This window comes from Eumetopias jubatus, unplaced genomic scaffold (assembly GCF_037043125.1).
Source record: "Eumetopias jubatus isolate StellerSeaLion01/CBP00866 unplaced genomic scaffold, mEumJub1_p1.0 scaffold_10, whole genome shotgun sequence".
Classification (NCBI taxonomy): Eukaryota; Metazoa; Chordata; class Mammalia; order Carnivora; family Otariidae; genus Eumetopias; species Eumetopias jubatus.
In genome coordinates, this window is record NW_028274816.1 from 119,298,686 (window position 1) to 119,325,303 (window position 26,618).

The 26,618-nt window shown below is 51.5% G+C and overlaps 1 protein-coding gene across 3 annotated transcripts in view; it reads right to left on the reverse strand.

Annotated features, from left to right (window-relative positions):
* HNF1B (HNF1 homeobox B) overlaps positions 1-25,997 on the reverse strand; it is a 51,501-nt gene extending 25,504 nt beyond the window's left edge. For 2 of the 3 annotated variants that reach the window (XM_028109316.2, XM_028109315.2), the window contains exons 1-4: positions 25,654-25,997; positions 20,914-21,113; positions 15,997-16,261; positions 14,087-14,322 (exon numbers count right to left, since the gene is read on the reverse strand). In XM_028109316.2, coding sequence (XP_027965117.1) covers positions 14,087-14,322; positions 15,997-16,261; positions 20,914-21,113; positions 25,654-25,997 — 1,045 coding nt within the window. The remainder of the gene's footprint in view (positions 1-14,086; positions 14,323-15,996; positions 16,262-20,913; positions 21,114-25,653) is intronic. The other variant, XM_028109318.2, reaches the window with a different exon arrangement.
* Positions 25,998-26,618: the final 621 nt, after the last annotated feature.

The window sequence follows — 26,618 nt, forward strand, 5'->3', positions numbered from 1 at the left end:
CACCTGCTGTCCGTCATGTTGGCTCTGCCATCTCCTGCCTCTGTGCCTTTGCTTCTGCTGTTCCCTCTGCCGGGAAAGCTCTTCCCTTCTCCTCCATGTCGCATCTTTTCAAGAGGGCTAAATGTCACCTCCTCTGTGAAACGCTCCTTGATTCATCCTGGTAGTTATCTGCTTTGCCCTTTGCATTTCACATGCAGTTGAGACGCTTACAGCAGGAGTCAGTCACCAGGCACCATAATGTTCCTATGATAGGGTACTTCTCTCGCCCTCTTAAAGGAAGGGATGGCTTTTTACTCAATGTTGCATCCTCAGAGCCTAACAGAGGGCCTGGGACTGTGAACATTTCCTGAAAGAAGGCATGAGCTCTCAGTTGCTTTGAGCACGCATGCTCTAAAACAAGGGAGCATTCCTTCCGGCAGAAGAAGAAAATGCAGTCAGTCCCGCGGCAATGTTGATATCGAAAGTGTGGATCTGGTCCAATTCTATTGATACATTATGGAATAATCTGAGTGCAACATGAATTTCCCATTTGAGGATTTCAGAAACCTGCACCCAGCTGGGCGGAGCCACATGGGAAAACACGTGCACACACATACACACACACACCCTTCAAGCGTCTACCAGCTACCAGCAGGTTCCTGCATGTGCTATAGGCCATATCCATCCACATCTGGAGTTAGAACCTTCCCTCCGATTTCCGACAACCCTCCGCCCACCACTTCACACGAACTCACAAGCTGAGACCCTTCTGACGCCTGCCTCCATATGCAAACTTCAGGACGGTTTCAAGGTAAAATGCCATATTTATTGTCACACTGATGCATTTCCTAACCAGTTAACGGGGGTAAAACTCTGCTCATCCTTTTATTAGAGTCTTATCTTTTTAAAGGGTGTCACTGAAGAAGTTTTGAGTGGTGTGCCCTTAACCCCATTTTCCCCCCATAAACCCCATGGTTTTCATTGCATGACTTTACAGAGCATGGTGGTTTTTATGATGTAAATGTCAGCTTCTACAGAACCGATCATGCACCTGTGTTTGAGGACAGACACAACTGCCTTGCAGGAGGACCCCAGAGAGGACCCGCTCAGGGTGTAATTAATCACAAGGACTTTTCAGAAACCTGTGCTTCAGGGGCTGAGAACTTACAGCTCTCTTAGAGCTTCTCAAAACAACTGGAATTCCACAATTCCAGAAATCAACAGGGCATCGGCGTCTAGACACTTGAAACGAATTCTGTCTCTCTGCCTTGATGATTCTGGGCCAGTCAACTTTGGGGTCTTGGCGGTTTTCTCTACAAGGTGGGCATATGGGTCTTCCTTCCTCAGAGGCCAGAATGATGAGAGAGTAAAATAAGGTGAGAGAAGCACCGGGATTTCTGGGGAGAGAAAAAGCTGCGCAAACAGAAGAGCAATGTCAGCCAGGGAAACATGACCAGAAATCGCTCTTTTATAGGAAGCAGGGGAAGACGGAGGTGGGGCCTCCTGGGCAAAGTGAGGCTCAGCTTGCCCCCATGTGGCCTTTGGCACTGAAGCCAGGGGGTCCATTTTCCTGGGGTCTGTGAGCTGCACCCAGAACCTGGTGGGATGCCTTTCACCCTTGACATTTCAAAGCCAATCTCCCATCCCTGATAATGCAGGAATGTTCCTCCGGCTGATGGACCTCTGCCAGGGCGAACGAGCGTCCCAGCCACCAACAGAGTAAACATTACTCAACTGGCCAGAGCTCTGTCACACACATTCTTCCCGTGTGTTTCTAACCTCATGCAGAGCACAGCCCAACCCTGTTGGGTCTAGAAACTGGGAATTTAAGCCCAGGCAAGAGGGAGTGTGTGAAGGAGAAAAGGAAACAACCCTGTCCATCAATTATGGGTAGACAGAGCTGTCTTTCCAATGACGCCAAAACTCCGGGCCGGGGAAGGGGCCAGGAGGAATTAGGCCAGTCCTGATGGGCCCGGTCATGCATCCTCAGAAATCCACTCCCCTTTCCCCGTAGAGGTGTCACTTTCTTGAGGAAAGAGGCAGAGACACAAACGATTCCATCGAGGGAACTTCTGGGACGCTCATCGGGGATAAAAGAATGCACACGGTTCCCCGGTTTGTAACTGGGAACTCCAGAAACGCAAGCTTTCCATGGTGGAGCTCGCCCTGCTGCCTCAGTGTCCTCATCGGCGACACGGGCCTCCTGCCAGTTCTTAGTCATATTTCCTCCTCTCTGGGCATCAAGATTAATGTTTGCAGAGAGTTTAGGAGATTAAAAATCTGAAAGCCTGAGAGGAAAAAGCTGATGTAAGATGAAAGCAGTTTAAACACTAGGCTGGTTTCAATTCCACATCGCCTTCTACCTGAGGTGGCTCAGTGAGGAGGCCGATTCGTAAGAGGAGAAACACAGACAGGCCTGCGGGGACGGTAAACACTCTTGAACTCAAGGAGTAAAAGTGGAGTGATACTTAAGGGAAGCCCACAAACTGGTTTTCTTATAAAAATCAAAGCAAAGGGAGCCAAGAAAAGAAAAGGAAAAAAAAAAGTCGTCTTCCATCAAAAGCATCTTGGCTGAGAACAGACGCTAACGAGCACAGTGTGCCTGAGAAAATCACACACGTGGGGAGGTAGAAGGGCAACGGAGACTCGGCCTGTCCTCCCCCATGAGGCCACCCCGCCAGGTCCTCACCACAGAGTCAGTCTCTGCAGGCAAACATCAGATGATTTGCAATGAGCACTTCAGCCTGGAGGCTGCAGCTCTAAGTGAAAGAGGCCAGGCCAGCCCTTGACAGCTTGAGAAGCCCTCACCTCTGTGAGTGATCTACACACGCTGCTTTCCATGTGTCACAGATGTCCATTTGACAGAATGGAAAACTGAGGTTCGAAGAGGAAGAGGTTATTTTCACTACCTCTTGCTAAAGGGTCTCCCCCAGCAGGTCAGCGGTGTTCCGAAGCTGACACTTCCTTCCCTTCTCCGTAAGCCCTGAACTGATTCCAGGTATGCTGAGCCTCCGTCGTGAGCCACCAACGGTTGGAAATGATTTTGTTTACTTGTTGCTTGGCTTATCTCTCACTGGAAGGAAGGAAGGTAAGCCCAGTGAGGGCAGGACCTTGCCTGCCTTCTCCACTGTGTCCTCAGTGCCTCGCACAGGGCCTGGCCCATTTAGTTTTATTTTCATTTATTTATTTAAAGATTTCATTTTTATTTGAGAGAGAGAGAGCACAAGCAGGGGGAGCGGCAGAGGGAGAGGGAGAAGCAGACTCCTCGCTGAGCAGGGAGCCCGACGCGGGACTCGATCCCAGGACTCCGGGATCATGACCTGAGCTGAAAGCAGACGCTTAACCGACCGAGCCACCCAGGTGCCCCGAGCCTAGCCCATGTAGGCACTCAGTACATATTGCTGGAATGAGCAGCTGATGATTGAATGACCTGCACTTTAGTTCTAACCAGGCTCCACACTGTCAGTCTGCTGAGCTGAGCGGTAGAGAAGTGGGAGCGAGATACACTTCTCCTCTAGATCTCCTGGTTTTGCTGAGGTTAGTGGGAGGCATACCTCTTAAAGAAGGGAGAAGGGGGTAGTGAGAGAGAAGGAGAAAGAGAGACAGTAAAATGTGATCGAGGTAGAAATAGCACTGACACGTTTGGGCGACTTGGTGTTTGAAGGCCGGAGGTGGCTGCACGGCGGAATAAGTGTTTCGTATGAAGCGGCAGAGATCTCGGGCAGTGCTTTACCTAGTGTCAAAAAGGGCCAATGGGGTGCCTGCAGGGAGCCTACCCCTTCCTGACTTCTTGAGCCCTAAGCATAACACCCATTACCTAGGGTGCTTCAAGGGGGGATGGGAACGGGTGCTCCCATGAGCACAGGCTGACCATTTCTGAAAGTTTGGGGCTGTGGGTGGGAACCCCAAATTTAGACTCACCCTGTTAGAACCCAGTTCGGCGCCTCATCGGGTTGACTTTGAGGAAGGATCAATTAACGGGAGTCTGCTGTGGCAACATGAGTCACTTAAATGCCTTTTTCTCCAAAGGAAGTTGGAGTAAAACTAAGAAGGGTTAATGGTGGACATCGTTAGGCCTAAAGGCCATGAGGACAGACGGAGCCCGGCTGCAGTCTGGCTCCTGGGGTCTCTATTCTCAGAGGCAGCCTTTGCGGGGAGGGGGTAATGTGGCTGCAACAAAGGCCCCTGGGCTTGGCTGGCGAGGAGAATGATGATGCTTCTAGTAGGTCTGGGCAAAGGGGGAAGGCTATAAAGCCATCAGCAGACTGAGCCACTGGGTGTCTATACAAAAGTAAGGTCCTAAAAACAGACATCTGTATTGTGACCGAAGGGCTCATAAAATTGCCTCAGAAAGGAGAGGTTTTCCACTGCGACCTATTCATAAGCAGGGCCCTGCTGGGAAGTGACACCCAGGGAGAAGATCCTCTGAGGCCTGGCAAGTGTCAGAGCCGCCTCCTTATGGGCGTTCGCCTGGCCAGACCCCAGCCTCTTCATCACCGCCGCCAGACCATCACTATCATCATGACAGACAGCTACTGGTCACCAGCTCATGGACGCTGGTCCCAGGCAGCACCAGGTGTCGGGCGGGCACCGAAGCTTCGGAGGCTGGATGGTCACTGGCTTCCACTGAACAGGAGCACCAACAGAGTGCTCAGGGAGCACTCACCGAGGATGGTGGCAGCTTAGAGCCATCTCGCCAAATGACACTGATCTGCAAAACGTCCAGGTCCGTTTTCCAGACCTCAGTTCACTCAACAAAAACTCAGGAAGAGCCATTCTAGCTCTTTTCTTGCCCAAGGGATGCTGGTGAGAGATTATAAGAACTAATCTAGTAGAACATGAAGCTAACTCGTAGAACAAAATCAAACGAGTAGACTAAACTAAGCTAGTAAACTAAACTAGTAGAAACTAAACCAGGAGAACATTAAGGGAGAACTAATATGCTCTTTGACAACTTCCTGGTAGTATTTAATGTTGGAGGGTGTGTGTGTGACTGTACTTTGGTTAAGCAGCATCAACAGAGGTAGAACTGAATGATACTGTTCTAGAAAAGGAATACATGCTTTAAATAATAATATATACTATGTTATGTAAAGTGAAACAAAGTCCATGCTAGTTTAAAACTGAGTAACAGATTATACAACAGGGGATTTATGCATTCAGCTTCTTGGAGGAGAAGCCCTCTCTAATAGATCCCATCAGCGCAAGATACACGGAACGTCTACCATATGCCAGGCACCAGCTATGGACTGGAAACCCACTGGGGAAGAAAGCCCACTCGGGCTCAGACATTGGTACAGCCCAGCATTCTACCATTCAGAATACATACACAGTTCTAGAGACATCCGTAACGACTTTCTTTGCAGAGAGAACAGACTTACTTGGTTTGTTTCTTTCTCTTTGACACGATGAGAAGCAAACCCTCTATTTCACCTGGCAGGAGGATTCTCAAGAAGGAGCAGGTGGCTCGTTTTGTTTCCATTTGTAAACTTGAACGTTTCCATTCGCAAAACATCTTGAGATAAATTAAGCAGCTATTTTGTGCCCACCATGCAAATCGATGTTACACAGATGGGGGATGTTATTTAGAGGTTTCCCACCAGAGCAAGAACTCACTGGGCTTTATTGCCAACCCAGTCCAACAGGCGCTGACCAGGAAGAGGCTCCCTGCGGTGGGCAGGGCCAGAAGGTCTGGGCATGCAGGCTGCCACTCAAAGGCCCTGAAAGTGTTAACCTCCAACAGTGATAGGTGTCTCGTTTACACCCATTATAAATCTGTTTATTGTGACTGGCCCCACCCAATCTACTGGTGCTGTAAAGCTCTAATGGTCCCTAATAAAGGTGGAAGGATTGTAACAGCACACAGTTCCTGAAATGGGGAAGGAGCGAGGGAGAGAAACAGATGATGAGCTTAACAATAAGGTATCACAATGGCCAACCTCCCTCTGCTGCTTCAAGCAGCTGAGTCCTGGGCCCCAAGACTCGATACGACAACCGGTCAGAGCTGAGAGGTCCAACACCCTCATTTGCCAGAATCCCTGAGAAATTAAGTGATCGGCCCAAGGTACCCCTGCCATTCACGGCTCTGGTTTCCTGAATCCGAGTCCAGGGCCCTTCCCTCGGCTGGCTGCCTCACCTCTCCTAGTTCAGCAAAAGGCCATCAGGATGATCATCAATCCCTTCAGGACCCTCCTGTTCCATCTAGCCTGATGACATCCAGCCCTCCACATCTCTTCAGGAGTTTGTTGAAACTTCCCGTGCCTGACCCCCCACGTCAGGTTTTGATTCTAAAAGGTGTGGGTAGGGGAGACGTGGGTGTTTTTAATGAGCTCCCCAGATGCCTTCTATGTGGCCTGGGAAGGAGACTGGAAAAGCCCAGGTCCTGCCAATACTCGGACTTCATGGTTTCTGATGTCTCAAATGAGAAGCAGGGCTCCTGCACAGAGAAACTTCCAGGGTGAAACTGCAAGCCACACCCCCGTCAGGAACCCAGGGAAATCCAAAGCTTTTCCTCTCAAGGCCCTGAGGGCTCCTGAGCCAACGCCCCAAGACCCTCCTGGTCAGGCACTGTGCTTGGCTCCTGGCCGTGGATCATCCTTAAGCCTCTCAACAGCCCTCAGGAGATAGGTATCATGATCTCTAGTTCATAGATGAAGAAACTGAGGTTCAGAGAGACTAAGTAACCACCAGATGGTGAAAGAACCATAGATCAAGCCCAAACCTGTTTGAGTGTGGTCCAGGCAAGGCACTGCCTGTAGCCAGCTTGCTTCAGGGGCTGTAGACCTCCCTCGGGAGAGTCATTAAACACTTAATGTATCTGCATGGAGGTGTTCCTCCGACCTGGAAAGGGCGGGAGTATGGGTCCTAAGAAGGCTGGTTCTTGACTTCCTGAAAGCATTAAAGACTGAGCTTCATTGGCTCAACCTTTGTCGGGCCGCTGCAGCCAGAGCAGAGGGAAGGGGTCTAAAGCTGATGCAGGCTCACAGGTGGAGGGAAGAAGCTTCCAGAAAATCTGCTCTCTGGACCTTCTGAGGTTTCCCACATTCACCGCAGGGGATGTGCCCACCCTCCCCTTCCTGCCACTCTTTTCACCTGAAGTTTGGGGGAGCCTCCTTCCTAAGAACAAAGGCCATTAAGCTTCTCAGATTGGGCTTCCACCAAGAAAGGACCACACCCCCTCTAATTGGCAGGTTCCCGGGGCTAATTACTGACAAGCAGGGTGCTCACGCCTCCTTAAATTAAAGGAGAAAAATGCCCTCCAGGAAATTCAGGGTCATCTTACGAACCTGACCTCCCGCTACATGGTCAGGAGCCTCTGCCCCTCCCCACAATCCTTGGTGCTTCCCCCACTTTCTCTCCCTGTTTAGTGCATTTGCACTACATGCCTATAGTACTGGATATGGTATTGGAGGGGTGCTATGCATGACACAGAGCAGTCCTTGGAAGAATGAGCAGCTGCCTTACACTCAGTATGCTACCAGAGGCCGGCCTCAGTTTGCTGCAAACACCAAGATGAGTATCTAGTTGGACACACTCAAATTCTCTAAAAGTTGGGGGGGGGGGTGGCGCCTGGTGGCTCAGTCAGTTAAGCGTCTACCTTCGGCTCAGGTCCCGATCCCAGGGTCCTGGGATTGAGCCCAGCGTCGGGCTCCTTGCTCAGCCGGGAGTCTGCTTCTCCCCCTCCCTGCCACTCCCCCTGCTTGTGCTCTCTCTCTCTCTCCCCCTATGTCAAATAAATAAAATCTTAAAAAAAATTCTCTAAAAGTCAGGACTGGAAGAAAGCTCCAAGAGAAATAGAGCGAAAGAGAGGGGGGAAACCCCAAAACAAGGCTCTGCAAGGAATGGTATTAGCTACCATTTATGAGCACCTGCTATCTTCAGGGTGCTTTACATGCATTATCTCATTTAATCCTTGTAGCATCTGCATAAATTGGTGTCCCCATTTTACAAATTGAGAAACTGGGCCTTAGTGATCCCAGAGATTTGCCCAGGGTCACACGGCTAATGAGTGGCCAAGTTGAAGCTGGAATTCAGGTCTTCCTGCACAGCCTATGATTTTGTTGCTATGCCCGCTGGATTTATGAAAGCACTTCCCCAGATTATCTTCAGTGTGTATTCCATGTCTGGGTTATTACACGTCAGGCGTCTATGGCACAGCCTGGGCATTGGGATTTTTAGAAGCTCCCTAGTTGGTTCTAAAGTGTGGCAGAGTTTGGGAACCATTATCCTAGAGTGGGGGTCAGCAAACTGTGGCCCCCAGGCCAAAGCAGCCTGTTTCTGTAGGACCCATTAGCTCAGCTTGGTTTTTACATTTTTAAATGGTTGGGGAAAAAATTAAAAGGAGAATATTTTGTGATGTCTGAAAATTATAGGAAATTTGAATTTCAGTCCCATAAATAAGGTTTCATTGGGAGACAGCCACACACACTCATTTCCATATGGTCCGGGGCTGCTTTTATTCTGCAAAGGCAGAGTGAAGTAGAGTGAAGTCGTTGTGAAAGGAGACTATATGGCCTGAAAAGCCTAAAATATTTACTATCTAGCTCTTCACAGAAGAAGTTTTGCCAACCCCTATACCAGAGATCCCATGACCACTAGGATAACAATTGAATGCCTCATCTGACCTTATTTTGGGGCTATGTTTCATTCATTCATTCATCTGTATATATCTATACAATCTCTATCTCTCTGTCTGTATATCTTCGCCATTTGCACTTGTACTTCTTCTTGATAAGTGGGTAGAGGCAAAATGCCAGATCTTGGGCCTTCCCATCAAGGAAGTTTGCTTCCAAGATCCTTGCACAGATTTTGGCTGCTCTCCGCACCTCTGGTGCTTAATTCCCCCCAAACTCCTGTCAGTTCCCATCAAGGCTTCAACAAACAGGGATGCCTGGGTGGCTCAGTCAGTTAAGTGTCTGCCTTCAGCTCAGGTCACAGTCTCAGGGTCCTGGGATCGAGCCCCACGGAAGTCTGCTTCTCTCCCTCTCCCTCTGCCCCTCCCCACCACTTGTGTGCGAGCGCACGCTCTCTCTCTTTCTCTCTTGCTCAAATAAAATCTTAAAAAAAAAAACCCCAAAACACTTCAACAAACAGATTCCAAGGGCACTTCTCCAGGAACCTGCTGGCTGGGGCTCTGTCCGTGCAAGCAGCTTCCTTCCTCCTTCGAGCTGTTTGGAGACAACAAGGAGTCCTTGAATCATCTAAGGGTCCTTCAGGGGGATTAGGCATGGCCAACGGGGCTGCCTACAGCGATAGCACTCCAGTATCTCCTGGCCCCTTTGTGGAGAGCCTCTGAGCCCCACCAGCCCAGCAGTCAGGTTTCTTTGTATGCAGACCAGGGTTGGTCCACTATCAGGAGGAGGTTGCCAGCAGAATCTCTGAAGGCTGGGCCTCTTAATCTCATTAATATCCTGATTGTCTTCCTCAATCTAGTGGCAGCCGATGGGGTGGTACTGCAAGATAAAACGACCTTCAAATTTAGCAGATAAAATGGCCGTCAGATAAGCTCCTGATGAAGGAGAACCCCGGAGCCAGGTCTACCACTCAACTCCAAGTCAGTACCAAAGTGTTTCCTCAAATACCAGATGTTTCAAGGCAGGATTTGTTTCTTTTCTGAACTGAAAGAATCTGCTACTCGGGGACAATAAGGTTTATTTACCATGGGGATCTCTGCTGTGGAGATGAATATTTTTACAGCCGCCCTCATAAACCACCCCCTCGTCTGCTGCTGGGGGGGGCGGAGCTCCAGAGGGGAGCTGAGATGCCTGCACCCGTCTCTGAAGCCCCATTAAGTTGTTAAGGCATTTAGTGCCCCAGACAGTGCGGGACTGCAAGGGCAGTTCAAATCCCTGCCCATATGGGGATGGGGTCGTGAAAGAGGGGGCTTGAATTTCTTCCCCAGGCAGGGTGCAAAATCTTCCTTGGTCAGGGGCAACAGTTGTAAAGCAGGTGGGGGGAGGAGTAACAAAGCCAGAATGGGAGATGGGGCAGGGGAGCCTCCCCCCCATCCTCAGCCACATTCTCCTAAAGCCTTTTTGTCATTCAGAGGGGAGCAATAAGAATGTGGAAGAAGGGAGTGTGTGTGTGTGTGTGTGTGTGTGTGTGTGTGTGTGTGTGTGTGTGTTTCCATGCCTGCCAAGTTCTTAGCATCTGCATAAAGCAGAGAGATGGTCAGCGTGTGACAGTTTAAAACCTGCCTGCCACTTACTAATTATATGAACTTGGGCAAATTATCTACATTCTAAACCTCTCCCCTTCCTTGACTGTAGAATGGGGGTACGGGGACAGAAGGTTTCTGCCCTTACAGGGTTGCTGTGAGGCTTAAATAAGATGACGCATGTAGGTGCTCAGCCCAGGGCCTGGGACCCAGGAGATATTTAATCAACACTAGACCTTATGATTATTCACGTGTAGCCATAACCCTTCCACTGGGCACTTTGGAGATTTCCTTGGGTCCTACCAATTTCAGCATCAGGGAAAACAGCAGTAATCACACAGATATCCTGGCCCAGAGTCTGGTTTGTCTAAGTCCCAGGCTTAGATTCTTGTGGGTGACTTGGGAGGACGGGTGAAGAAAGGGGCCAAGAGGGATGCAGGCAGCAGGATTCTCTGGGTTTTAAGCTCTGATACGACCATCGGGGCAATCAAGTCCACTGGGCTTAGAGAGGGGGCAACAGAGTTTGAAGGGAGATAGGAGGAAGCAGCCACAGAAATAAAGGCCCCCACTTAAAGAGGTTATCGGTCAGGGTGTCCAAAGATTCTTCTGGAAGGGCTCCCTCTCGTCTCTGTGCCTCACTTTCTTTCCAGGAGGATGAGCCTCAATCTCCTTCTTGAAAGATGAGTGAAGGATATGACGCGTGGGGCGAATGAAGGCTGACGAGGACCGTCTGCCCCTCCCTGGCTGTGGCAAGCGGGCCGGGTGAGTGAATTTGCTGCAGGCTGGAGGAGAGGGCACAGGGGGCACGACAGCTCATGCAGCTGGATCCCAAGGCTTGGGCCAAGGCTAGCCCTGATTCCAGTCCACGCCAACTTCCTCCTCCCTCCTCCTCCTCGAGCCAATCAATAGAAGCACCTGTCTCCAACCAGTCCCTTTCCTTACCACAGCCCTGCTCTCTGACCTTTTGGGGGCCTTTCTCTTGATTCCACTCCAGAATGGAGGTAGGGGCCATCACTCCGGGCCTCCTCAATGGCCTCAGAATGGGCTGTCATGGGGCCTATAACGAGGGACAGCTCCTGCTGACGAGAGCTGGAATGGGGGGGTGCAGATAAAGGCCTTCCAGGCTGAAGATAAATGGCTGCCTGCAGCCTGCTACAGTAACTTCAGGCCCCCAAGAAGAGCAAACAAAGGGTGCCCCTGTGACTCTCACTGGAAAGATGAAGGCCCATCAGCGGCAGCCAGGCTGGTTCAAAGCCCCAACTTAATTGTCAATTAAGCATGCATAAGGGAGACAAAGCCATGACAACCCTGGGCTGCATGCTGGTGTGTGATTGTAAAGGCGGGAGGGGCAGCACCGAAAACAGCTGATTCTGCTGACAGGGTGTTTGTAGGGCACCTTGTAACCAATCAGCCGCTGACAGAGGCAAAGTGCTCCCCCTGCCACTCCTATTGTGCTGGACATTCCAGCAGCCGGGTCACACTGTGGTCACTGTGGGCAAGTGGGCCGCAACCCACCGAGAGTGGCTACGAGACCAGGAGCTCCTTAGAGATGGGATGCTCTCCTCTCCAGGAAGAAGGTTCAAGGGAAAGACGTGTCTCTAAGGTGCCTCCGGGCCTCCTGGCTTAGAGGCAGGTGTGTGGAGGGGAGGGAGTGCAGAGGAGGGGGCCTGGGGCCTTGTCCCTCCCCGCCCCCGGCCCCCCGCTTAGCCTTAGAGGGTGCTAGTGCTGATGCTGACTCTGGGTCTTGGTTTCTCCTTGGCCCCACAGAGCTCTTTTTGTATTCTGCATCCAGGTACAATCTGGGCTTGGCTAGAGGCCCTACCTTGGTGGTGGGGCCCATGATAGGAAGCACACCGCAAGGCTCTGCAGACCGTAGCCTACCCTGAGCGCCGGGCTCCAGCCTGCTGTCTGCCTAGCCTGGGGTGCATCCCCTAGGCACCCCAGCACAGCTCACGTGCCACCCTGGCAGCCTGAGAGGGGGCCACAGTCACGCCTCCCAGCACCCTGCACCCCAGGCCCTAGCCCAGTCCCAGGGCCAGGGTGCATGTCACTGCCTCTTAGGAGATAATGCCCCCGGGGTGTGCAAGTTAGGAGGAAAGGGACTGCTGCTGCCTTTCTTTCCGCTGTTGCTCGCCAGAACGAGAGCAATAATGACAGTCGTCACCGTTTATTGGGAAAGATGGTGTTTACACATTCTCTCATTTACTCCTCACGTGGGCCCGATGAGGTAGGTCCTATTTCTTTGTTCTACAGACGGGAAAGTCAGACGTGGAGAAGTGATGTGACTGGGTCACACTGCAGTTGTGGGGATCAACCCGGCTGGCTAGGTACAGGATTCAAAACCGAGTCTGGAGAATTCCCTCTCTGGGCACGGACAAGGACTATCGCGATGAGCCCCGAGTGAAAATTCAGGCAGAGGGGATGGCAGCCACTGAACACAGACAGTGTCCCGTAATTACTGCTCCATAAATAGGAGTCTCCTCCCTAGAAGGACACACGAAGCCCTGGAAGACAGCCTTGGGCCCTCAATGGTTCTGGGCACTCCATGCCAGCATGATGCCCTCCCGAGGAGACGAGAAGCTTCTGTGGGCAGGACGCGCCCGCACCTATTTGGTGCCAAGTGGGAACCAGCAGGCCTGAGTTCTAGCCGCCTCTGCCACCCTCGCTCTTTTAACATTGGCAAGTCACTGCTTCTTTGGGGCCTCAGTTTCCTTCTTTGAAGCTCCTCCCATTTCTAGCATTCCATGATTTTTTAAAAGGCCGAGATCTGGGGCCGGGGGTGGGGGGCCCTCGGGCTGTATTTGGCACCCACCCTGCTCAGCTTCCAGTACCTGCCTGGCCCCCCCACCCCCCCAGCCCTGCTCTGTGTCTCCTGTCAGTATACAGAAGGCCTACGCAAACGACCCCGTGGTGACCTCACCACAACCCCAGCTTGTCAGAAAGCTGCCTGGCCTTTGTTCGGCTTGCAGGCTCCCTGACTTTGGTGTGGAGATCACAGGTCCCAGTACAATAGCCATTGTCTTCTCAGTAATGCCCCTTGCCCCAACCACGCCCCCCACCGCTCTAGTTCCAGCTCCGTGGATCACCGCGGGTGGGCAGCAAGTACCCCAGTCGTGCTCCATGCTGGCCACATGCCGTTTGCCTCTGCCCTCTGAACCCTGCTTTGAATTTCCGTTAAGGGACAGAGTTACTCTGCCATCAGGCTAGCGCTCTCCGGGGTGGGGGGGAGGGGGGCTTCTCTGCCTCTCAAGAATAACCCGAACTTTCTCCCATGAGGGGAGAAGTGCTCACCCTCAGACCACACCACTCAGCACACAGGGGCACCTTCCCACAGTGAAGATGTAGGCTTCCATCCTGACAAGCCCACACTCCACAGCAGAGGTGCCTAAGGCAGGCTAGGGGCCCAGCATACAAGAGCACACAGTAGATACCCAACCAGTTTTGGCCAACTCAGCACCGCCAAGATTTGAGGTGACTGATTCCATGCTAATTCCGGCAGGGTACCGAAGCCAAGCAGCAGAGACTGCCAGTAGAGTGACCCTTCCCCACAGGCCCTGGGGCTCCTCCTGCCATGGCCAGACGGAGCCCTGTGGGGGGATCCGGACGGGGAGGAGGTGACCCCTGCAGTTTGGACCTGGAGTGCCAACAAGACAGCCTCTCTGTCTAATCAGACAGTCGCACCACCTTGCTGAGTCAGCAGCCACCCAGGGAAAAGAAAGGGGACCCAGAAAAGGCTGGGGAGAGGGGCTCCCTGGAGGCTGAGCAAGGACTCAGAGGAAACCTGACCACAGCCACACACTGCTTTCACAAGAAGATTTTGGCCATGGGAGGAGGCCAGCCCTAGCACCATCCCACCATTTCCTCCTCCAAAAAATCTTGAGCCAGCTGAGACCAGTGGGGAGACGCAGGACGGCTGGGCTGCCGAGGCATCGGGGCCTGGGCCGGGCTTACCTGACAGCTTATTTGGAGGAGAGGCGCTGGGCTGGTGGTGGGGAGAGCCGTGGGAGAGCAGGGGGTTCAGATTGTGCGTCTGGTTGGAGCTGTAGGCGTCCATGGCCAGCTTCTGCCGGAACGCCTCCTCCTTCCTGCGGTTTGCAAACCAGTTGTAGACACGGACCTCAGTGACCAGGTTGGAGCCCAGGCCGTGGGCTTTGGAGGGGGAGACGCCTCGCTGCAGACATTCTGCCCTGAGGATGGACAGGGATGGGGGAAGATGGTGAGTGAGGGCAGCCAGGGGGAGGCCTGCTGGTCCTTGGCCCCAGACACACAATCTCAGTGGACTTGCTTAGGAGTATGAAGAGGCCAAGGACAGAGTTGGGGCCTGGGGAAAAGCCTGAACTGAGAAAAGTCCAGCCCACGTAGTTCTCTGATGACATGGCTGGAGTGGGGCCCAACACAGGGGCCGCGTGAGGGGCTTAGGCCTCTGGTGTGGCTCCCAACATGAAGAGAGCAGCCAACAGGCAGGTAATACAGGCAGAAGTCCAGACTGGGCCTCCTGCCATCTTATGTTGCTATTCTTCCCAAGCTACAAAAGGGGAAGTCCTTCACTAGCTCTATCTGAGCCCCTTCGAAGGGACTTCTGGTCGTTTGGGGTTTGGATAGCCCCAAAAGGGCGCCAGGGAAGCCATAGTCCTTATTTGTGCCCCAGGAATCCTTTTCGAAAGGCAGGTTGGGTGGGGTGACAGGAGGACTCACAGAGGAGGCTGGTCTCCAGCTTTATCACTGCTGGTGAAACCCCAGTGGCCCAGGTGGGAGAGGGGATCTCAGACCCCACTGGGTGCTGGGGGGCTTCTCATTTAGCAGGGGGACAGTTCACAGCCTGGGGACCCTGGGGACCCTGTGACCCTGGGACATGTCCCTTCCTGGCTTCACCTCCCTAACCAGAGCCAGCCCAGCCCAGAGATGGATAGAGAGCCCACAGGTCTTGGCCAGAGCAAAGACCAGACTTTTTATTTTTTATTTTATTTTATGTTTGTTTGTTTGTTTATTTATTTATTTAGAGAGCATGTGTACAAGCCCTCATACAAGCAAGGGAGAGGGACAGAGAGAACCTCAAGCACACTCCACACCCAGTGAAGAGCTGAGCCGAAATCAAGAGTCCGAAGCTTAACCGACTGAGTCACCATGGCACCACTGCCCCCCCACCCCCACCCCCCGGTTCCTGCCTGTTTAAGACCAGACTTTTTAGAAAGTCAAAGTCAATGGTGGAGTCATGGAGGATGGCAGGAATGAAGAAAGAAAAAAAAGATATCCCAAGGATTTCTAATAGTTTTCTTTAAAATTCCATGTGGTTGTTAAGATACAAAAAGAACTCTAATCAGTGTGGGCAGAGTGGATTGGACAGATCTGATCAGTTCTTTTCTGCCAAGTTTCCTCTTGGACCAGCGGTTGTCCAACAATTTGGTCAAAGCCAGAGCCAGTCTCTGGCTAAGGGATGGTTTTTCCCTGGTCTGCATGGAGGTCAAACACATGGTTCTCATTCCACTGGCATATTTTTAGACCGGCATCCTTCAAAGTATCTTCCCTACAATAACAGTTCATGGCGTAAGTATCCCCCAGAAAAAAAGATCCCATGCCTCATAATCAACTCAACAAAGCAAAGTTGCTCACTCTAGGCCTTCTTGGAGTCTTTAATACATTAATATACATCATGACTCCCCAGGAGGAAGAATGCACCTGAGGTTTCTCAAACTTAATTTGTTCAGAATGTGAAATTGGGGTTCCATGGAACATGCTTTGGGAAACCCTGCTGTAGCCACACTTAGCTGGATAACCAGTACTTCAATATCCTGGGACTGAAGGGATGGATCTCGGGTCCACGTGCTTGCCCGCCTGCTCGAGCGACTTTCTGGTGGTGTTACCTGTTGCACTCCTCCACTAAGGCCTCCCTCTCTTCCTTGCTGGGGTTCTTTTGCCGGTCGTAGGCCTGGTACAAGATTTGCTGGGACGCGGGCCCCCATTTGAACCGGTTGCGACGCATCTTCTTGTTGGCGGGCTCAGAGCAGGCGTCATCGGACTGCCCAGGCCCCTGGCTCTGTTGACTGAACTCTGGAAAGAGAAATAGCAGCTGATCCTGACTGCTTTTGTCTGTCATATTTCCAGAACTCTGGACTGTCTGGTTGAACTCTGAAAAGAGAAAGGAGTAGATTTGATAGGGTCTGTAGCCTTCACTTGGCAAACAGACAGACAGATAGACCAAAACACCTTTATTCCTCTCCCCTAAGCTTTGCCATCTGCCGTTATTGTGTGCGGGGCAGCGGGGGCCAGAGGGGAAGCCCCACAACAGACCCCTCACTGCCCACCTCGGTTCGCTCCACCAAAGCCACCTCTTTCCTTTCTTTGAAGGAGCTCACATGTGGCCCAGCCACTGTTTTAGTGGCAATGTTCTCTCATTGGCTCACGGGCCCTCAGACATGAAGCAACCCTCTGCATCCTGAACTCTTGTATTTTGGTGTCCAAGAGGATGAGCTCAACCAAGTCTCAGGTCTAGAGGTAAAGGGCTCAAAGGTATAATATGCACTTAGACAAAATATTCAGAAACTAAAAATATCTCTCCCCATCTCTCCTCTCTTCTCATGTATCCTAGGCGTCTACATTATGATGTTATGCTCTTAGAAAAACCCAAGACCCAAAACCTGTTCACTATTACTTGGAAATAAATGTAACTGGAGTTTTAGAACAGAAAGAGAAAAAGCTCTCTGATTTCAGATAATTTCAAAGGCAATGGTGTGTGTGTGTGTGTGTGTGTCCAGGGGTCCACTTATGAGGGAAACAGCCCAAGAGGGAAAAGTCTTAGGGATCTGCCTACACTTTTGAAAGATGGCAAATGCAGAAGACTGCAAACACAGGACCTTTCTAGCAACGGCATTTAATGAGTTGGACAAAGATAAATGTAGATGAAGTGATGCTCCCTGTCCTTCCGATTCCTAGGATCCGGGTACATAGGGACCCTCAGTACATTTTTCTGTTGAATGCATGAATGAAAGGTGGCAGCTCACCCAGTGGGGACACCCTAGCCCATAGGCTTTAAATGAGATTTGCTATTTACTTGTGGGAAAAGAGAACCTTGCTGTTGTCCTCCTCACATCTACATGAAGCAGGGTTTGGAGTCATTAGTTCCATTTTACAGATGAATAAGCATAGAGGCCAACCACCCTGCTGAGCAAGGACACATGACAGATTCACTTCCTAACTCCTGCTCCCCAGGTTCTGGACCTTGATGTTTTTCTTTCTTGGTTCCTGGAGTCACTCCTGCAGGTCTCAGAGGCAATTCGATCCAAAAGTCTCCAAGGTTCAAAGTCGGGCCACTATTTAATGCTTGAATCCCCTCTATGACACCCTACCACATGGTCTTCTAGGCTATAACCCTCCAGCGACGGGGAACTTACTACCCATCTAAGGATCCATTTCCATTTTGGTCCATCCTTGGGAACAGTGGGCCTCTAACCAGCCTGGACTTAGGACTCAGCTAGAGGTGGTGCTAGGCTTTGTTTGAACCAGCTGCCGAATGGCCAAATTATAAGCAGTGTCTGAACATGCTGCTGGGGCCTTTGATTTGGGCCCTAGCCACTTTAGAGGATTCTCAGGCCACTTGCAGCTCTGTGTTCACGGATTCCAAACAATTGCTTCAGATGCCTCAAGAGAGTCTCTGCCAAATCTCCTGGCAGGAAGCCACTGCCTCAGTTTTGGATAATGGAGGGCCCCAGCCAAATGACCTAACTACCCCCCCAAACCCGCCCCGGCTTCCCCGCCTGTGGAATGGGACTGGGTAAAAACCTAAGGGGGCACTCAACAGTCTTTCAGAACATCTACCTCTAGTCAGTATGATGATGGGGACCTAAATTCCTAGGGAGGCCATGTTTTTCAAAGTGCTTTCACGGCCACCGGCTAGTATAGCTACCCGAGGGACAGTAAGGGGGGGAGAAAGAAGGTCCCTGCTCAGAGAAGGTCTCCTCGCCTCCCTGCGGTGTCACCATGAGTCCGAGGCAAAGCCAGTATGGATAATCCCAAGGACCCAGGATCCACCCGAGGCTCTTCACATGCTATGAACAGATGTCATGACAATGAACGTGTATTGAGCTACCGGTGTGGTGGGGTATCCTACAAGGTCCATCTAATTCTCACAACCTCTCTATGCAAGAAACATCATCTTCTCCATTTTGTAGCTGAAGAAATTGAAGTTCTGACTGGTTACATGACTTGCCCAAAGTCACATGGATGTGGGGCGCGAGGCCAGGATGGGAGCCCAGCCTACAGACACTCAGGCTCCTTAGCAGCCTCTGCATCACCTCTTGCTAAAAACCAAACCCAAACAATACACCCACAAAACCTTCACGTCTGACTTGAGTGGAGGTAATAGAATGGACTCCAGTTTTGTCTGTGGTGGGTGTGAGGCTCACTCACAGCTGCCTGGAGCTCAGGGCTGCCCGTCTGCCCTCTGGGGAGGCAGCCCCACATCATGTCCAGAACCCAGCATGCGCCGGGATCGGCCAGGCTGCCTCAACTACAGGTGCCTGGAAACATCTGGGTTCTGCCCACCTCAGGGCCCTAGCCTCTCGAGTCTTGAAGAACTAGACTTCGGCCCATCCTCCAGCCACCACCACCTCTCCTCCACTTCCTTCTAGATCGATGGGGGGAAGTGGGGAGACAGAAAATGTTTGCTGCCCATAAAAATTAACTTGGAGAAGCTGGTTTCAGCAGCCTGCTTATAGGCTCAGGAGCCAGCTTGGACAAGCAGATTCCGTACCTGTAGATGGGCCCGTGAATATTATCGCTGATATTAACACTTTTAGTTTTTCAAGAAAATTTATGTCCTCTTTTTAAATGCTCCCCCCTCTTTCTCCTTCCACACATTCCATCTCACTTGCTAATTTTTATCCCACGCTTGTGTGTCTTGTAGTCATCCTTCAAGAATTGGTTCCAATGCCACCTCCTCTAGGAAGCCCTCTGTGATGTCTCCAGGCAATTTAGCAACTCCTCTACTGCCCCTTGTGTACACCCGTGTAACAGCTCTTAGAAAACGTTTACTTTTAACAAGTCATTATTTACTCAAACGTGTCATCTTCCCCCATTAGGTGGTAAGTCCCTGGAGAATAGGGCCCGTGCATCTCACAGGCCAGGATAGTGTTTGGTGCCTAACAGTTGTTCAAATAATATTTACAGAACGAAGGAATGTTTCTTAAGGTTTAGGTCTCATGCGGCTTTAAAATAATAACAATAATTTTAAAAATCCCCTGCAAGGGACGGTCATCCGTTTTTGTCTCTTCTCGAGCATCTTGAGAAACTTTCCGGGACGTGTGTCTTTTTCATAGCTTCTAACTGGCCTTTCCTGAATCTCTCTGATTTCTGAGAAAACATCCACTGAACACAGGGAGGCAGCTCAAACCAGAGATGCCACGTGAGGCTTGGATTGGAGTGAGGGCAGGCCCAAGGGTTCTCTGGCCTTCGGAGACTGTGGCTCCTGAGAATGTTCTCAGACTTTCCAGGAATGACAGAGAGTTGCTTCATGTCAGAAACACAAATTCTTAAAGCCCTGGCCACCGTGGGTGGTGAATCAACCCAGAGTTTAAAGGGGGCCTGTTCTCCTATGCAGCAAAGAACTCTGGCTTCGCTTCTTCTCATCTATCCGTTTAATGCTTCCACCAAACAGCCACCATGTGAGATGGATGTCTAAAACCCTTCCTTCCACCATGAAGGCCTTTCCGGCCCACAGATACTGAGACAACAAATACTGAAACAATCCCTCCAGAGCAGTGCATGGCAGAAAACAAGAATGATTTTTTAAAAGTGGCCATCCAGTGAGAGAGGGGAAAAAAAAATCCAACCCAAAAAGTGGTGGAAACTGGAATCTTGACAAAGAGAGAGGAGCCCACAGCCCCGAGGACAGTGTGTGGGGAAGAGTGGAAAGCTCATACAAAATTTTCCTGGGAAAAGGGCCAGATCAAAATAATTAAAGGATAATGTAAAAGTATACTTTCCTAAAAATAAAAACAGCTATCATTCAAATGCAGTTCAAACTTCCCTATCCTTCAAAACAAAAAATCTCTTTGTATTACTGAGTGGAAGAATTCTTGGGACAGAAAGGAAATTTGGGGATGGAAGTGGGAATGACAATTATTGATTGGTCAGCATCCCAAATGCAGACACTGTTGCTGTGTCCTGACTTAGCCAGAGTGGCTTCCTCATCAAACAGGGTCATCAGCTGAAGTCTCAAAACTGTGCAGATTTTGATACATGTGAGGAATCACCTTAAATTCCTTCAGGATGCAAGTGCACTCCCCTCCCAGAAACAGGGTCAAGTTCTGAATATATCTATTTTTACAAATATCTTCTATTTTGTACAGTCTGTCCAGAGGGGGGGGAAAGAACAGTAACAGTGATCCATAGGTATTGATGGTTACAGAATGTCTTCCTTGGGAACTCCGATCTGCGGTCATATATCAAGGGGAGCTGCTTGGCTTACTTTGGGGACAACAGTCCACTGTTACCTACTTGGTTTCAAAGAGAAGGATGTTGGAAGCGGGGATCAGAAAATGTGTGGAGGTACATTGCACACACTAACGGACCCGTCAAGGCAGCTGGCTGGGTAGTAAGGGACCATGGGAAAAGAAAATGATGGAAGTAAATCCACTGTGCAGTAACTATGAAAACCAAATCCACCTGCCAGCTTCCTTGTATTTGCCAAGTACTATGCAGGCAAAACTGAGGCATCCCACAGGGGTCAGAGTTAGGGCAAAGGTCATTCCAGGCTGAGGTCCAGGGGGGATTAGAGCACTTACGTCGGAGGATCTCTCGTTGCTTTCGGACGTACCAGGTGTAGAGGGCTGCGCGCTTCTGGGTCTTCATGGGGGTGCCTTTGTTGAGATGCTGAGAGAGGTGGGACTGGTTGAGACCTGTGACATCGACCACTTCCCTCTGGGGGATGTTGTGTTGCTGCATGTAGCCCTTGATCATTTTCGCAGCCCTCCAGGGGTCCTCGCTAGACAGATAAGCAGATGGTTAGTATTTGGGCGGAGGATGTCTAGGGGAGAAATATTCTCTTTTTAGGGCTTCTACCTACACTCTGTGCAAAACTCTGATCTTCCCCTACTTCTCCATCTGCCCAAGCTACATCCTTGGGAGAGAGGTGAGGCCAAAACAGAACTTAAATGAAAGGGAGACGAAAGCTCCTATACAGTACACTCGGTCCCTGTCATCTGAGATCAGGAGGGTAAAGGCGACAATGACTTCCCATCTTCAGGGATGGGAAGGCACTACCAGCACTCACTTTCTTAAGCAGAAAGAAAAGTTCCTGTTTTATATTTGCTTTCCTTCATTTTCCTGGAAAGTGAGGGACATGAAGGCAAGAGGCCTTCTGGAAAGTGGAGATGTCATTAACTTGGGGCTGGGCTGGCTGATCCTACAATGACAGGGGGCAGCATCAGTTTTGAATCCTAGACCTTTTCCACATTATTTCCCTTCTGAGTGGATGTCTCAGTTTCTTGTCTTATAAAATCAGAGCGAAACATTTGTGTCCATCTCCTGAGAAGCAGAGAGGACTTCTCAACCAAATGTTAAAGTTTTCAGAGTTTCAGGAAAGTTTTAAGAAATACAATGACGTTCCTCCCAGAGTGAAGAATCGCTCCAGTGAGGTGAGGCAAGTTTGAAAACAAACAAACAAACAAACAAACAGCAACCCTCCACAGCCCCACCTCCCAGATGAAACCTAATGGGGATAAATAATTTCAAATCAATTTCTGAATAAGATATTAACCATCCCAAATGCCACGGTTTCCTGTCAGGGAAGAAATGTATCTGGAAGGCAATGTTTCTCATAAATTTCAAGCGTGGGATTAAGAACTTGCTTATACTTTTCATTTCTCAGAAATACAGATATGCAAAAAGTTTCTTTACAGCAATGTACTATGGCCTTGAATTTTATTTAAAATGTTTTCAACTTTGCGAATATCTTTTCTTGCTTATTGAATAGGTGACTTAAAAGTAAGAGATAAAACTTAAAACAAGAAATTTTAAAAATGAGGCACAGTATAGAACAAAAGTATTCATACAATACATCCACATATACTATTTGTTTAATACAGCTATATATTTAACTTAAAAAAAAAGACCCAGCACCTCTTTACTGTATGCTGTGTATAATAGCCTGATAGAACATGAAAAAAATGAAGGGAAAAAATAGTTTCATATGAAACAATAAAGAAAGTGTAAAGCAGAGGACAAAACCGATATACTGTTGCAAATGAAATTATTATTTCTAAATGGTACCTATCATATGGCAAATAAAATTAATTTTTGTTTAACGAATTTAAAAATTCAGTAAGTAAACATTTTGTAAGCATTTGAATAATTGGCTTTTTAACAAGTCTTTGATATTAAATTCGTGAGATCACAGGCTTTGGTAGAGATGTTTTGAAAGCCAAAATTTAAGATTAATTATATATATTAATTATATATATATACATTTCTCAGGTATTTATAAAGGTACATCGAAGTAATGAAACATAATGACATAACAAGGACAAAAAAATGAGAAAACGTAATCCAGTTTCACAGGTGGAAAATATCCACGTAATGCACATTCCCGTAGAAACATCAGCGATCATTTTAAAGCTTACTTCTGGCGAATATTTCCACAGATATTTTGAGGGTGGAAAAACACTTTCAACAGATAGAAACAATCGCTTCGGAAGTTAAAGAAAGTGTTTGGGTTTTCAAAGTTAATATCGCTTTAACAGATTCTTCGACTCTTTTTGTTTTGTTTAAATTTCTTTACCTGTGTTCATTTTGTGCGTCTAAGAAACCTAGCAAAATAATTTACTGTTCTAAGACGGAAAGGTTCTGTGGAAAGAATAATTAGCTTAACAATTGGGAAGGTTAAAGAAAAAACAACAACAAAAGGGAAACCCTGCAAACTCCAGCAAACCTTTCAACCCGCATTTAATGACAAGAGTCGGGGTAAGATGGCGTAGTTGTACCTTTACAGCCCTCTGACCACAGAATTCACCTGTATTCACCGGGAGGCCCCCGGAGAGCTGGTCACGTTTGGTCATTTGAAAATACTGCTTAGACTGAGAGGTTCCAAACCCCGACAAATACACGGAGCCGGAGAAACACGAGCGGCCACTGTGCTCAGAGCGCAGGTGTCAAAGGCGCGACCCCGGCGCCCGGAGCCCGGAGCGGGCCCAGCCCGCTCTTTTTCAGTGACTTTGCTGCCCGGGAGCAGGAGAACCCTGGACCCCAGCACAGTGTGCCGCGCGTTCCTTCAGAAGCCTCAAGTCTGGCTTCCTTCGTTTCTTTCCAAAGGCCCTGGGCGCACCAGCCCAGAGGCCGGCGAGCGAGGCGGCCCCAACTCGGAGCCCCGGGCCAGGCAGCGCGCAGTCCCCGACCTTCCCTTCCCGACCTTCCCTTCTCGCCTTTCCCTTCTAGGAGGTAGAAAGAGCGTCCAGGCAGTCCAAAAAGAGACTTCTATTCTTTTCTTTCCACTTTACGGGAACAGGGTGTGCAAAAAAAGGGAGTGCTCAGGAGTCCCGGCGCTCGGGAGCCGACCGTGCAGTGACCTGGGAACCGCTAGCAATTTCTTGAAAAATTACTTTAATAAAGTCTGAGCACTCCCGGAGGTGGGGGAGGGAAGGCGGCACCCGCCTGGGAAGGGGCAAAAGCGTGGGTCTGTCCTGCGTCTCTACGTCTCCACCCGGGTGAGGGGCTCGGCCCCTCGCCTCCCTCCCCGCCCGGCTGGAGCCAGGCGCTGCGCGGAGGGCCCCGGGCCGAGGCCGGGGCAGGGCCTGCAGGTGCGCACCGCCGCGGGGCGGCTCGGGCTGCCCAGGTTAGGCGCCGGGGGGTGGGGTGGGGGACTTGGCGGGGAGCGCCCGGCAGCGCCAAGCGTGCGCGCGGGCAGCGGCCGGCAACCCCGCGTCGGCTTTGCGACTTCCTTCCCCCTCTAAGCCGCGTTTACAACTTCACCAATGAATAACCCGCCTCTCGTTTCAACCTAATCACGACGCTTTGTGTATCTTTCTGTTGATGATTTATAGAAATAAATTAATAACACCCTAACTCCACGTGCTGCCGTTTATGTTGCATCTCTGCTGCGTCCAGCCCAGCGCGGAGCTGGGTGCGGAGGGGGACCTGGGTCGCCTCGGGCTTTGCAGAACCTCCCAGAACCCCGCTAGAAGACGGGCGCTTGCGGCCAGGTGGATGGGCCTGGGCCCCGCGGGCTTCCCGTGGCAGGCGGCCGGGAGCTCGGTTAGACTGCCCGGCCCTGCTCAGCCTCCAGGCCGCTCTGGAGCCCCAGCCGCTCCTCTTCCGACCCCTCACTTCCCTGCGCCCGAACCTCCGCGGGGAAGAAATCGCCGCCGCTCGGGGGAACGGCGAGGGAAGAACCTCAAACCTACGAATAGCAAAAATACTTGGGGCGAAAAAAAAAAAACCATCTAGAAACCCCCGATTGTCTTTGCTAGAGAGTAAGCCGCTGGGTCCCCAGATGGCAAATTCAAATGCAAGGTCACAACCCACCCCAAACTGCTGCTGCGGCCGTGCGGCCGAGGCTGTCTGAGTCGGGGCGCGACTGTGGTCCCGGCCCCTGCCCTGAAATCTCGGCGCTGAAGTGTCCGAGGCCACGCAAGGGACTCGGTCCTAAAGCCGAGCGGCCGGGAGCGACGTGCGGTCTAAGGGAACCGCTCGGCCCTTTGGATAATTAGTAACTAGCTGTCAAAGCCCAAGCCCTAGGCCGGTCGGGGAGGCCCAGCAAAGGCTCCCAGACCCGCCAGCCGGCCCGAATTTCCCGAGAACGCCGGCATGTCGGCGGCCAGATCTGGAAACGCCCTTCGTTCTCAGAATGCGACCAAATCCGCTGCGAAAGGCGGTCTTTAACCGCTCTTGCCCCTGGCTCGCGTAGATCCTTTTGCCCCGTGCGGGTCCACCGCGGCCCTACAACACGCACACATTTCCTTTTGCAAATCTAACCCGGCCCTGGGGATTCCGGATAATCCTAAGGCCTTGCAGGGGCGCTGCAGATGGGAGTGCCCGCCAGAGAGCTCGCCCCCCGGGATCCCGGCCCCGGGTGCCGCCAGTCCGTCTGCAAAGAGCAGCAGGAGGCTGTGCCCGAGGTCGGCCCGCGTTTCCCGGGACCCGAGAGGCGGCGCGCAGGAGAAACGCTTGGCCTGGTACCGGTGCGGGCCGGAGCCTCTGCTCCCGGGACGTTGCCCCTGATTCACTGCACCCACTCGCACCCTCAGTCGCGCACGCACACCTCCCGCCAAGGGCTCCGCCGCTCGGGTTCTCCCAGGCCCGGAGGGGCCCTCGGGTCCCGGGCGCTGGCCTGGGCAGGGGGAGATGGAGCCTCGGGATTGAGGGCCCTCCGACTGCGGCATTGGGAGGGGTCCAGGTGTTGGGAGAGAAGCGGAGCGCCCCCCGGGGGACTTCTCTGGTGGGAAACAGGGTCGCGCGCAGCGTCGCTCAGGCACAAGGCCCGGGCGCAAGGGGACTGAGGGCGCGTACTCCCGACCTCGGTCCGCGCCTACCTGAGCATCCGGTCCACCTCCGCCCGCTGCTCCGCCGCCTCCTCGGTGTTGAGCGCCTGCAGCTCCTTGAGGATGGGAGGGGTGTCATAGTCGTCCCCGTCCTCGGAGCCCTCGTCCCCAGACAAGCGGCCCTTGGCGTGGCCGTTGGTGAGCGTATGGAAGACTGGCTTGGTGTCGGGGTCGGCCCCGTTCCCGGGGGACAGGGGCAGCGTCTCCAGCTTCACCCCGAAACTCGGGGATGGCAGCAACTCCTCTAAGGCCTGGACCAGCACCTCCTTGGTGACCCCGGAGCTCAGCAGGGCGCTCAGGAGTTCTTGCTGGAGCGACGTGAGCTTGGACACCATTTTCCAAGGACAGAAAAAGAAGGGGGTGAGGGGGTGGGTGGGTGCGAGAGAGGAGGGTGGAGGGGAGTTTCACAAGCGAACCCCAAGTCCAGGAACCCCCCCACCCTTCAGCCTCCAGACACCTGTTACTCCCCGGGGTCCCGGAGTCTCCTCCGAGAGGAGTCAGAAAACTTCTAACTTGCCATGATCGCCACCATTAGGCCATATAAGATATGCAAATTAGCGGGGAGGGCCCGGCTTTCGGCAAGATGCAAATGGTCGTGGGGAGGGGGGGAAAAGCGAGAGAGGGTGAGCATGAGGGGCAGACGTGGAGAGCTGGAGACCCTGGCCGGGAGCAGGGCTTGCCAGGGTCCATTGTACTCACGCTGGGGGGCTGAAGACCATCTTGTACTGGTTCTGTTTATCAGCCAAACTTTAGCTGACCTTTGGACTTGGTAAGCAAGTAGCTTGCAGCCTAGTGTGGGAGGCTCTGGGGCTTTTCCAGCCGCCGTGGGTCCAGTTTTAGTGTGGAGAGAAGAAACTGCACTTCGGGGGGGCGGTGCAGGTGAGAGCTGGAGAAAGTTGGGGTGCCCTTGGAAGGAGATGGAGGAGGATGCAAAGAGCAGAGAGGCCTTCCGACGC